The sequence below is a fragment of the Cavia porcellus genome, unplaced genomic scaffold (assembly GCF_034190915.1).
Source record: "Cavia porcellus strain 051 isolate PalLab524CR breed Dunkin Hartley unplaced genomic scaffold, mCavPor4.1 scaffold_14, whole genome shotgun sequence".
Classification (NCBI taxonomy): domain Eukaryota; kingdom Metazoa; phylum Chordata; class Mammalia; order Rodentia; family Caviidae; genus Cavia; species Cavia porcellus.
In genome coordinates this window covers 43903652-43917598 of record NW_026947497.1, presented here as the reverse complement: position 1 = coordinate 43917598, position 13947 = coordinate 43903652, and the positions used below count along the sequence as shown (strand labels likewise).

The 13947-nt window shown below is 35.7% G+C and overlaps 1 protein-coding gene across 6 annotated transcripts in view; it reads left to right on the top strand.

Annotated features, from left to right (window-relative positions):
* The window catches only part of Lrba (LPS responsive beige-like anchor protein), a 662281-nt gene that overhangs the window by 482742 nt on the left and 165592 nt on the right, over nt 1–13947 (top strand). For all 6 annotated transcript variants that reach the window (XR_010039211.1, XR_010039212.1, XM_003476894.5 and 3 more), the window contains exon 44: nt 121–233. Coding sequence is in view for 4 of the 6 variants with exons in the window: in XM_003476894.5 (XP_003476942.2) it covers nt 121–233 (113 nt within the window). In the remaining 2 variants the exon portion in view is untranslated. The remainder of the gene's footprint in view (nt 1–120; nt 234–13947) is intronic.

The following is a 13947-nucleotide window of genomic DNA, read 5'->3' as shown; positions in this document are numbered from 1 at the left end:
GTGTGTCTTGTCTCTGTCAGTTGTTCTTATTATTTTTAGTAAATTGTATTACTGAACTTGCTTGTGATGATTGTATTTTTAATATCAAAGTAAAAGTGACTGATTTTTCTCTGCTACCAGGCCGGGGTTATAATGACTTAAATCAGTATCCTGTGTTTCCCTGGGTCATCACTAATTATGAATCAGAAGAACTGGATCTTACCTTGCCAAGCAACTTCAGAGATTTGTCAAAGGTAATTTCTCTGTAATTGCCTGAAATATCATTGTCTTACATAGTAATGTAATTCTTTCATTTTTTCATCTTCTTTCAAAAAATCTTTTGTGTAATTATACCTTTAATGTATTTATCTTTTAAATTACTTTCAGTGTTCTCAAGCTTAAAATTGTACAATTTAATATGCATGATGAACTTGATAGTTAAAAATACTACTATCTTTACTTTCTTGTATTCACTCAAGCAAATGTCCTCCCCTGTTGGTGTCTGAGGAAACATGTGAAGAGAGTTGTGAGTCTGCCTACATAACGAGAAGTACTACACCTCTACACTGCCCACATCACCTGCCTGGCTTTTGTGTCCCACTTGCCGTTTTTCTCTTTTGGTCTTTTTGAGACAGGGTTTTACTATGCAGTTTAGGCTAGTGTTGAACTCACTTTGTAGCCTAGGCTGGCCTCAAACTCAAGGTGATCCTCCTGTCTCAGCCTCCCAAGTGTTGGGATTACAGGCATCACCACCATGCCTGGCTCCTACTTAACCTTTTCTGACTCATTCCTTACTGAAACAGTATGGATCGTCTTTTAGTCCAGTTTTGCGTTGTGTAATTTGCTTGCTTAGATGTTCCTTGTTTACCGTGAATGAAGAGGAAATCTTTCCAGTACAGAGCATTGCTCTCCGCCTTACTGTTTTTGCCTCTCTGCAGGAGGCTGAGTCTCATCCTTTCTGTCTGTCCCACCTTCTCTGAGGTGCTGCTCAGCACCTCTTTCATAGCACTGGCCATAGCTTGCATTCCACATATTTTCCCACCTGCTTGCTTGGTTCTTATCTCCCTTACCAAGCTCTTAAATGATAGAGTTCTTATTCTTCATGATTTCCTTTCTGTCTGCCACTGCTTGCTACTCAAGGGTACTTCTTACCTCGAATGGATAAGAAGTTTTCAGAATGCCAAATTCTTTGCTTTCAGCTCTGAATTCTCTGAATTTTTCCTTAATTTCTAGCTCTATTTAGGCCACAGTGAAGTACTTAAATAGGGCTCAATTGAGTTTCAGTCAGTGATTTCTCTGGTCTTAGAGGATTGCTGAGCTTCTGCAGATGCAGCATGACAGGTACTGGTCTACTTACCTGTCCAATTCCCTTCGCATGGGATCTAAGCCTTCTATTTTGCTGACATTGGAGTGATGATGTTCCTTATTTACCATTTCTTACCCTGGCGTGGTTCACATTGAGAATATCCTCCTTTCTGTCCATAAGACCTTCTGCACACAGTCCAGACAAATGAGTAGTCACCAGGAGAACCCCATGTCAAACAGTAGGGTTTACGTTCTGCCTGCTGCCAGTTTTATAACTACATCTTCTGTGTCTCTCTGCGTCTTTGCTAGTCTTCTGGTCTTTTCTGGTCCCTTGGGCCTTGCTCTTGCTCTTCTCTTTATCTAAAAGTCGGAACTCCTGTGATGCTCTCTGTACACGTCTTGTTGTAATACATTCATAATTTATCATAGTTTTAACATTCTTTTTTTTTTTTTGTACTAGGGATTGAACTCACAACCTCACAATTGCCAGGCGGGCGCTTGTGCCACTGAGCTAAATCCCCAGCCAGTTTTAACGTTCTTTGAGCCTGGAGAATTTACTCAGTGGTGGAGCCCTGGCCTAGCATGGAAGGCACTAGGTTTGATCCCAAACAGTGGGAAACAACAGAATGTTATCTTCTATGTTCCTTAGTAACTAAAATTCTTATGTAAAAATCAGTAAGTAAAATAAGAGCCTTATTTCCATATAGCCGTTCCATTTGCTAAGATTCTGTAGTATTTTACTTGAATCTGAAGATCACAGGTATAATGCATGAGGACTGTATTAGATTGATTTGTGCAATGAGCCATCTAGGAGGTCAATAATAAAAATTCAGCAACTACTCAATCCATGTGCTTTTATATCCTCCCTCTCCATTATTTAAATTTTTGCACATAAAAGTAAAAAATACCATTTTGCTCAAATTTGATAGGATGTAAAATTTGCTTTACAAGATGAATAACAGTTAAATAAATGTCTCAGGTATGCTTAAAGAGTATAATTAAGTCCTTCAGTTTGGGCTTCTGTTTGAGCATGTGGCTGCTGAGGTTTGTGCTTCCAGATGCCTGTTCTAGAAGTCTCTTTAAGATGCAGTGGACAGAGATCAGGCTGCAGGCAGGGCCTCCTCCTGCTTGTGTCTCTGTGGAAGCTCCTAGAGCTCCTGGGGGAGGCTCTGCAGAGTGCCCTGCTGAGCCAGTTTCTGTCCTCCATTGTTTCCTAAAAAGAAGCCTTCAGAACCTGCTGTGACTCCTCTCTTCCCTTCTTTTTGCCAACTTGACCTCATTGTTTCTCTGCCTCTCAACTGTGATCTCTGTCCACTACACACCCCAGAGGACCAAAAGGAAGCCTCAAAATCATTGCGATGTATAGGTTATTTAGTTTGTTTTACCGTGAATAGTCACTGAAATAGTACTCTTCAGTGCTATTATGTTTTTACCAGCCAAAGAGAATTCTGAGTAAAGTTGAATTTTACTTGGATGTTATATCTCTTTCTCAGGAACTTGACAAGTCATTTTGTTGAGTGGGCAAAATATTTTCACCAATACTTCTATAACTTTTCTTCTGGATATGATAGTTTTCATGCCCCCATTGGATGATGAATAGTTATTTTGCTACATTGCAAGTGAAAAGGGTGTGAGCAACAAAACCAAACCCACAAGGCTTGTTTTCATTGGTCTTTCTCCATATGTGACCCAAGAAACATAATTTGCATGATTTAGTGCTTTTCAGTATAGTAGCATTCATTTCATACTTTAAGGGATTTTATGAACTATTTGAGAAAAGAATAATTATAAGGGGTGATTTCAACAACAGCTGGAGCACACACAGATGAATGGCAAATGGTAGCATCATTAGCAGGTAAAAATTAGGGAATTCCAACCTGCATCAGTTTATCTTGCAACTAATATCTTCTGTCCTGTGAAGCATTTGGGTTCATGAAAATGGAATTGTACTAGCACTAATTGCTTTCATTAAATATGGATGAAATAAATGAATTTGGAATTAACTACATTGTTTTTAGTGAAATAATTAAGCACAGCAGATGCTTGCAAATTTTACATTGTACTGTGACAAAGGTGATACTTGTTTACTTAATAAAAAATACCACATTTCTTTTAGCAGTAAGGTTTGCCATAATGTTTACAATGTGATTCGGTTTTCAAATATGTGTTTATGTACACACTTTCAGGTATATGTCTTCTATATCAATGAACTGTATTTGTTCAAATAATGACTGTAATAGAATTGTATTAAAATCTGTCCCTTAGTATACATTTGGCAAACATTACTATTTGTTTAAATAAACTTGTGAAAGCCTGAAAAACATTGTGTGCAAAACTTAATTTAGAGTATTTGCAGATTTTATCCCCATTCTTAAGTAGATAATATAGCCTGCCTGGCTTTAAAATGTGTTGAATTATTTATGCATATTTATGTTCATTTAATTTACCTACAGCTGGAATTTAGAGGAATTTTAGCAGCTTTGATACAGAGCTACAATTTTATTTGGTAATCTTTTCGATATTGTATGGAGAATTTTCTTCCTAAGGCTGAATTAATATAATCAACACCATTTCTCTGAATTGTTTTCCTGATCATTCTTCAAGAGCAGGAAAAGTATGAACAAAGCAATATTAAAAAGTCTTAGGAGTATAAAATTTTATTTCATGTATAGTATCTCTATAGTGATTACAAATTAGTATGAATTTGTGTGTTGAAAAGTTAGTATGTTGAGAAGTATCTTGAGATCACAGATGCTTTAGTTTGAAAAGGTGGTGAAAATTAAATCTTTTCTTGTATTAAAAATTTTCTCATGTAGCATCATGGATTTGATTCTTTGAAGGCTGAAAATACAGCAGTCACCCCACTCCTTCCCAGTTGTTTCATCACTGGTCTGAAATTCTGACTAATGAGATGGCAGGGTTACCCACGCATAAAATCCAGAATGACATTAATGTATATTTTATAAATACACATTGATTTTATATTTTGACAATGTCTTCAGAAGAGATAAGAATCAACATTTTCTTTTTATGTTTTCTTCATAAGAAATTTTAACAAGGAGAGGAATATACTTTCAAAATATCACACATAGAAAAAATTATGACTGTTTCAGTATCCAGAATTTCTTATAAATTGGAAAGTTTTTCTTTGTAACTGTGATTGATTGATTGATTTTTCTTCTTCTTCAGAGAGTGATTATATAAATCAGGTGTCTAAGAGAGGAAAACTAAGACAGTGTGAAGCAATCTTTTGTCTTCTATTTGACTAACATAGTTATTTCAGGGTGTATAATGTACATTAGTACTATAATTCAAATACCAATTTCAAAAGTTTAATGTATTTTTAGATCAAGATGATACTGATAACCATCACTTGCAAATGAAAACTCAGTTTTCTTGGCTATGATATTTAAAAGACAGGCACAACTCACTTTATTAAGTAACATTTAATGAAAACTTACTGTATGCCACGCTCTTGTAAGTATGTGCTACCTCCTTTACCATTCACAGACCCTTAAAGATAGTAAAGAAACCTGGCTACTGTGAGGTTAATCAAGTTGCAGAAAGTCACGCAGCTAGTAGATGGAGTACCGTTTAAATATGAAGCCAGTGTTTATCAGACTGGATCTTGTAACTTTTTAAAAATGATAGATGTGTAAGGTCCTTGGTTCAACTGTGGACAAGACTTAAAAAGACAGACTTGAATAAAAAAAGAAACTGTCGATGTGCCTCGTTAGAAAGCTTTTGCTTAAGTTGTGTGGATGTATATATAAGTGTATTATTTGCTTCATCATCACTGGGACAAAATACCCAATATCTGTAACTTTAAGGAGGAGAGGTTTATTTTGGCTCACAGTTTTAGTGGATTCTGTCTATGGTCTTCTGGCTCTGAGGCGCAAATGGCACGGCAGAGTGGTGTGACAGAGCAAAGCTGTTCATTACATGGTGGCCAGGAAGCAGGGAAGACAGGAATCAGGGAGGAGAATACTCTCTCTTAGGTCATACCCACCGTGATTCACCCCTTCTGGCCAGCTACACCTCCAAATATGGGGGATATTGTAGATCTAGCCATACCAACAAGTGTATACCAGGTTGTGATTCAAAGTGCCTTATTACTTACTATGACTTTGGCCCAGAAAGTTTAAGAAACACTGCTGTATGCTTTATTGCTTGAGCACCAGTTGCAGAGCCTGTTATTTTATCAAATTGGTTTTCATCTCTCCCACCAAAATCAATGGTCAAATACAGCCAACTTTCCTATTGCTTGAAAAGAAAAGGTTTTTCCAGATTGCGTTGTCTTGCAGAGATAGGAAAATAAATCAAGTATTTACTGTCTTGATAGTACATCAACTGAAGAATGGGGGTAGAGGAGGAATAATCTGGAATTAAATAAGTATTTATTAATAATTAGAATTCATATTAAATGAAGGAAACAGCTCAAAAGTTTGAGGTAGAGGGTTAAAAAAAATCCACACAAACCTGTTTTTCATCATTAGAGTGTCAAACTGATGTAAGCTCTTATACCGGTCAGAGTACAGAAAAAGGAAAAGTAACTGGTAGAAGATAGTGACCCTGCATGTCATCTCCTAATTCCTACCTTAAAGCTATTTACATATGTTGGATAAGAATCAGAGGGAAGTTTACTAAAACAGAATTTTAGTTTAAGTGCTGTCATATTAGTTTTAAATCTCACTGCTGTGGTATTCATGGGCTGTCAACCAAGAAGCTTCTATTGCCTTTGTCTGCTTCAAAATGTATCAGAAGGGTAAATTCTGAGAAATGAGAGCAATCTGACTTCCAAAGCTCTACTGAATTCACTTAGTCATTCCTGCATGGCTACTGTTTACATTGTTTGTGCTTCACTTGCTCTTGTTTTGTCTTTTGCTCTCTCTACTTACAGAGAAAGAAGTTGATATCTTTATCTCTATATGCATTCTCAGTCCCTCTCTCATATTAATCTCCTACCATTTGTGTGTATTTTTGTATGTGAGCTATTTCTCCAGCACACACATTTAATACACAGCATGCATTTTGACCTGGAATTGACTACCGACATTTAACTGTTGTTGATCAGACAGCACTTCTTTATCTCTTTAAGTTTTAAGTGCTGTTTCTGACGAATGCCAGTGCTGTTAGTCTGCTCTGTAGCAGATACACTGGGAATCAATATACCATCTAGATGTCAAAGAGGGAAAAGAACGCTCTTACCGGGGGCAGGGGAGTTACCGTTTAAACATGGTAGGTACTATTGCTTTTACTTTGTATTTCTATTTATTGGCCTGCAGCAAAGCTAAAGGAATTTTTTCTTTAAAAAATCTTGAGATGTCATAATTGTAAATAATGGTTCTGAATTTGTTCAAATAAAATATAAATACATTGCAAGAAACTAAAAATGGTTTCCAATCTAGATTATATTGGATATTTGTTGTTGGCCGATAGAGTGTATTAAAATAGTTTAATCTTTCATTCCAAGGATTTGAGGAATTTGCAGCCTAATCAGTATAAAAATGATATGAAGGAAACACATAAAATATTTGTGAGATTCTGAGGCAAGCCATAGTATGTGCTTACCTCTGTAACAAACTTTTACAGATTCTGTTTCCTTTGATCCTCTGAGCAACACTGTGTAAGTAAGTACAGGGAGTGTGCTATTACTTTACAGATATGGAAACTCAAATTTTGTCAGCCGAAGGAGCTCTCCAAGGTCACACATTTTCCAGACAAAAACACAGAATTTGACCTTGATCCATTCCTGTCAGTGAACTAGGCTTCAGGTATAATCAGGTATAATCAAAAAGATTTTTGACTGAATTCTTACTCTATAACCACACTGTTCTAAAATCCGAATACTTTGCCTGCCATTTGATAAAAGGAAGAGATTCAATTTTTGAAATAATTATACCAGCGATGTTTCCAGTGTGAGAGCACCAAGCACAGCAGAGGTAAGGCAAAGGTAGAAATCAGGAGGGTTCACCGAAAGCGTTGTGTCCTGAAGGGTGCTATCTGAAGCCTGTTAGCGATGCTCCTCCAGTCTGCCCAGTAAGACCGGAAATCTGTTACCTTTTGGGCAGACTAAAGACCCAGCAGAAGAGACTGAAAATTATTAGTGTTCAGAGATTCTGGCTGGAGCCCACTTGACCCCCTTCAGTGAAGCCTGCCCATATGCTGTGCACCTCAGGCAGGTCTGTGGTGTCCTGTCGCTAGCAGCAATGGTGTGCCCAGTTTTTGTGGACATCTAAAGACCATCCCTGGGGGAAAGAGGACAAAGACTAAAGGGATAAAATCATAGAAAGAAACTAGAAGAAATAGGCAGTTCAGGGAGCGATGCCTGATGAAAGAGACCTAGACTAATACCTTCAGAGAGATAAAACTACTGGATTAATGGAACAAGTAATGGAAAATTATCATAAGATAGCAGTAATAAAATTAATAAAAGACAGCAGTAATAAAATTAATAAAAAATGGTAAATGCAGATTTCTTCTGAAAGGAATGTCAATGTGATACGGAGAAAATAGCCTGGAAAGATACAATTAGAGGACCAGATAAGTGAGTCTTTGAACTTACAGACTTTTCAGTCCACTTCGATTTATATCTTCCAGAGGGACCTTTAGCAAATCACTTAATTTGGGGATACTAGGCAACTAACTTATTTATTTTTATTTTTTTAGTGTTTCCCTGAAGACGACTTTTCTTGGATTTACTGAACTTGTTAAACTTCAAGTTGTTACTGTGATGTATTAATTTACAATGTAGCTAAGTGACTGCCTCGAGAATTTAATGCTAAGTTCAGAAAAATTTGAATGTGTGTATTAAACACACATATGTATGTATGTACATACCTATATAGATATGTATGTGTATTCATTTTGTAGTGCACTTAGAGGATTTACTGGTTTGTTTTTAAAGTAGGAAGTTAATGTGAGTTATTCTGCGTGACTGTGTTTCTAAATTTATATCTGTTAAGCACCAGAACACCATATAACAGATTTGATTTCTTCTACAACTTACCTTCTCATGAAGTTTTTGAATGATTCTAACAGAGGCTGACCCAACACTTAATTTAAGCACCTCCAATGACATTGTTTTTTTAACAATCATCAGAAAATGATAAACTGAAGCTACTGAAATGGATTGTGGTTACTGTTAGTGTCAGGGTGATGGGTAACCCTGATAATACACCGGCAACACACTGCCAGTTGGTAATCCTTCTCAAAATTAGGTATTCATTCTCTAATCATGCTAGGTTGCTATAGTAGAGAGTGGACTTTTTATTTTTATAAATGGCCTGTTTTATTTACATAACTTTCTTAGTTTTATCCCATAATGTTTTATATATTCTTAGTTTGGTGCTGAGTATACAAACTCTAGTAGATTTAGAGTAGAAAATTTCTACTCTGAATTAATATACAAAATGTTTTCAATCACCATGGTAATGTTTTGATTTCTTTGACTTTAATAGCTATATTTGGAAGGGGACAGAAGTCGAACTCAGGACTTTGTGCTTGCCAGGTGCTACTGAGCTATATCTCTGGCCCATGCCGTGCTATGTTTTTGATTTCAGGCCTGAAACATTTTTTTAAGCATAAAAAATTAAATTTAGTAGAGGATGTTTTAAAAACTCACTTAAATTTGTAGCTTTAAAATGTTTTTAACATCTTGTTCTTATTGTCCTGGTTATTTTTACATAAATAGGTAGTATCCTTTTTATTCTGCATTGGATAATAAATTATTTTCATTCTTATATCCAAATTCCTGTATTTTCATTCTCAAAGTCTAGTTACTTGAATAAGTACATTTACTCCAGGTAGAATAAACATACTTTGCAAATAATTTATTGTTTAAATATTATTAAATATTTATTTTTAAATATTATTAAATATTTGCTTTGTATACATTATTCTAAAGCGTGGGGGGGACAGTAAACAAAAAATTTCTATTTTTAAAGACTGTTGTTAGTGAATGTCTGTTATATATAAATCATTTATAGGAGGCTGGTTAGAATACATTTATGTATCTTTCTAGCTTATTGTGTCAGAAATTAATGTTTGTTTGTTTGTTTATTTGTTTTAGTATGAGTCCAGGTTTTTGAAAGTGGAAAAGGGTGCATTCTATAGACAAAACTATCTTATCACTGATTTAGTTTAAAAACCAATCTAGACAGTTAAATATTAATATCAGTATATAAAGAAAAAAATCAGTACTTTTACTGGAAAATATATTCTGTTAAACTGCATTTTCTTACTCATTTTATTATAAGTTGTGTTAGTAAGCTGAGAAAGTTAAAGATGTAATGTGAAATAGCTCAGGGAGTAAGTCTTTGTTCATTTGAGACAGGGTCTCCTATGTAGCCCAGGCTAGCCTAGAACTTCAGAGTGATCTCTCTGCCTTGGCCTCCCAAGTGCTGGGATTATAGTGTTATGCCACCACACTCAGCTATTCAGTCTTTTATTAAGTATGATTTTAGCTATAAACAGTGTTGAGTACTTATTATCAGGTTAAGTATGCTCCTCCGTATTCCTAGCATGATGAGAGTTTTCATCATCACTGGGTGGTAGTGATTTTATCACACGCTTTTCCTGAAGATGATTGTATGATTTTTATTTTCTCATCTGATACCATGGTGAATTATATTGCTTAATCTCATGGTATTTGGTGGTTAGGAAAAACCCAAATCTTGATCTGTTATAATTTTCATAAGTGGCTAGATTCACTTTGCTAATATTTTGTTAAGAAATTTTGTAACTATATTCATAACACTGGCAGTAATGTTTTCATCCAGTTTCTGGCTTCAAGGTAAATGCTCGTATGACAAAATTGAGTTTTAAAGTTACTTTCTCCTCTTCTATATCCTGGAAATGATGATAGAGCACTAGTATTATTTTATCCCTAAATATTTGGTGAAACTGGGTTACTAGTGAGTCCATTTAGTCGAGGAATTTTATTTTGGAGAAGTTTTTTAAAAAAACTTTTAATTGAATTTAATTAAATATAGGCCATCTCTTTGTTCTTAAGTGAATTCTGGTAGTCTGCATGTTTCACAAAATTCATCTATTTCATGTAAGTATTCCCTTCATTCTTGATGTTGATAATTTTGTTCTTTACTCTTCCCCATTTCCTACTCGGGGTAAAGAGTTTACTTTCCACTGCCCTTTTTTGTTTTTAATTTTAATGATTTTAGTTTTATTATTTGTCTTTTTATCTGATTGGATTTAATTTATCTTCCTTTTTGGTATTTTAAAATATCAGCTTTGTTGAGAGCTTTTTTCTCTTTCTAATATAGACATTCAATTTTGTAGTTTTTTTCTCCAAACTGATTTAGCTGAGTCAGAAATTTTTATATATTTTATTTTCATTCAAAATATTTTCCAATTTTCTTTTTGACTTTCATTTTGGCCAATGGTTTGTTTAGAATTGTGTGTTTTAATCATGGGGATTTTTTTCAAGTATCTTTTATTTATTTCTAGTTTAATCATATTATGGTGGGAAAATATTATTTGTATGATTTTAGTCACATGTATTAGTCAAAATTTGTTTAATGGCTCAGAACGTGACCTGTCTCAGTTACTGTTCCCCATGTGCTTGAGTAGAATTCACATTCTTCTCTTGCTAGGTAATATATTCAATGAATGTCAATTAGGAGGCAAAATTGGTTATAATGTTATTTGTCTGTTCCGTATCTACGATCTTCTACTTCTGTTGGAAGAGAGGCATGGCGAAATCTCCAACTATAAATAAATTTGTCTATTTTATCAGTTCTATCAGTTTTTGTTCTATGAATTTCATCATTTCTTTTCAAGGAACAAGTTGAAGTGTGTTTGCAAAAAGATATGCTTTGGTCCTAAACTGCCACTCTGGTAACTGAGTATGTCTGTAGTTGTCAGCTCTTTGTAGATAGAATCAAATTAAGTTGGAATCATAGGGTGGACTGGTCTCCTCATAAGAAGATAGGAATGCTTGTGAAAATATTGGTAGATGAGCAGGGAGAGAGTACTAGTATAAGATCACAGAGGCAGAGATTCAGAATTCTGTTGTCACAAGCCGAGGAACAATGGAGGGTCAGATAACCTGGAGGAAGCAAGGAGAGGTCCTCCTTTGGTGGCTTCAGAGACAGCATGGTTCTGCTGACACCACCTTGTTTCACACTTCTGACCTCCAGAACTCTTAGACAATATCCTCTTTTATTTTTAGATACTCAGTCTGTGGTACTTCCTTGTAGGAGCCCCTGAGAAATGAATACAGTTAGAGACATTGTGAACTTTTATGTTCTGTTGATCTGTGTACTCATCATAATGTGTTATCTCTTTCTATACCTGGTAATATTCCATGTTTGGAGTTCTACTTTTTTGGTTATTTGTATGGATGCTTCTTGTTTAATGACTTGAGTTCCATTCCTATGACTAGGTTGATAAATCAGCTGGTCACTAAATGAGGAATTGTATGTATTCAGAACAAAGAAATGGTCAAGGGAAACTCTAACTGGATGACTTTGCTTTTATTTGTATAATTTACAAACAGTACTGTACATAAAAGTACAGTACTGTATAGTACAGTCATCAAAAATTGCAGGACTGTATAAACAAAGTATACCGTACAAAGAAGACATTGAAATTTTATAATACAGGATATTCAGGACTGTACAAAAAATGGGTCATAAGTCCCAACAGTGCGCCTCTGGTTGTTAAAGGAGAAGTACATGTTATAACCATGACAGCATTGTTTTGATTATTTCTATTTGTAGCATCTTTTCTTCAGTCACTCTTTAAAAAAATTATCTATGGCCTTATATTTAGCATTTCTTTTCTGTGGGTAGTGTATAAGAGTCTTGCTTTTAATTGGGGTGTTTCTTTTTTTTTTTTTTTTTTTTTTTTTTGTCTTTTTCCTTTTTATCAGTACCGGGGATCGAACTCACGACTGCCTGCTTGCAAGGCAGGCGCTTATGCCACTGAGCTAAATCCCTAGCCCCTTTAATTGGGGTGTTTAAGTCATTTATATTTAATAAACTTTTGATGTGGTTGATTTAAATTCATCATCTTGTTGTCTTCTGTTTTATGCAGCCATTCTTTGTGTTTTGTCTCCCTTTGAAATTGTCTTTAGAGTTTCATTTTTCCAGGTAAAATAGTAGACTGAGACATGAATAAAATTTTATTCCTATGAATATGGTTATGGATGCTGCTTCTTTTGTCAGGCAGTTAGTGTGAACTCAGTCTAATGGGTACATGCCCATACCTGTAATTGGCACTGTTTTCTTCAGTACAACCTTTGACTTTGGCCTTGAGTTGCCCTGAGGTACTGGAAGTTTTTTTTTCACTCCTGGTGTTTCACCTTCCAGCAGACACTTGATTCCTACGTTACAAGGGTGTTTTATGTTTTACATTTTTTTTTTTTTTTTTAGTGCCAAAGAAAGAGCATTGTGCACTACCACTGAGCTACATTTCTAGCCCTTTCTTAAGTCTTATTTTGGGACAGGGTCTCCCTAAGATGGCCAATCTAGCCTAACACTTTTCAGCCTTTTACCTTAAACTCTCAAGTAGCTGGAATTAACGTGTGAGACACTACACCTAGCTTCTCATGCTGTACTTCCTTTTTTCCTCCTAGAAGTAGGTTGCTGGTGCTTGTTACTAGATCCAGGGTTGTGATCGTGCTAGAGGAGCTCTTTAATTCTACTAATTCAGTTTCAATTTTAAACACATCCTGTTTGAATGATCCTTGAGAGTTATCTTAGAGGTCTTGCTTCTTACTCCCATGGCATAAAACTCGGAGAGGATTTAAACAGGAGAGAATTTCCTATTATTGTGCTGTAGTAGCAGACTCCTACCTTACATCTTGAGGAATGCTGGTCTAAAGAGATTTTCTAGTCCCTTTCCAGTTAAAGGGCTTTTGTCGTTCCCTTCTTTTGAAAAAGTGGATTTTTGCCTGGGCTCAGGGATAGTATAGAGGGTTTTCTACCCTTCTTCCTGCAGCAGATTGGTTTTCCTTCTGTACCTGCACCTGGTTTGGTCAGTACTTGCCCAGGTCCTAAGTGAGAGAGGGAGGTATTCCTTTCCCTTCAGTTTAAGGACTTGGTTCCCATAAGACAAAGGTCAAGGGAAGTGATGGTGTTTTGTGCCTTCTTCCAGTAACTAAGTCACATACTGTGTGCCTGTGTCAACAGATGGCCTTTCATCTCCTCCTCTGCTTTGCTCATGAACCCCCTGAGAAAGAATTTAGAAGTGCACATAAATTGCCTTTGTTTGGATTTATCAGTCTTTCCAAACTGATCCATTCACCCCAAACTGGTATTTAAAAATTCTTTATAAAATTCAGCAGATTCTTCTTACCTACTTTTGACTACCTCTTTCTTCTATATTTTGCCAAAATTTTAAGTTTCTGTGCTGTCTTGAATTTGACAGATTTGTCATTTTTCATAGTTCAGTTCACTTCTTTGTCTTCAACTTCAGTTTCACAGGTAACAATTTTTATTACAATGGCAACAACATTCCCTTTATGCATTCTGCAGTCCAAGTGGAAGCAGAACTCAGCATTCTTTGTGATACTGACATTGCCATGACTTTATCTATTGCGGTTTCTTCAAGAAGAGTCCTGAGTCCTTTTGATGAAATCCCATTAATATTTGATAACTCCTTTGCCTACTGGCACAAAGTGTCCCAGGCAGTTTTGTTTAT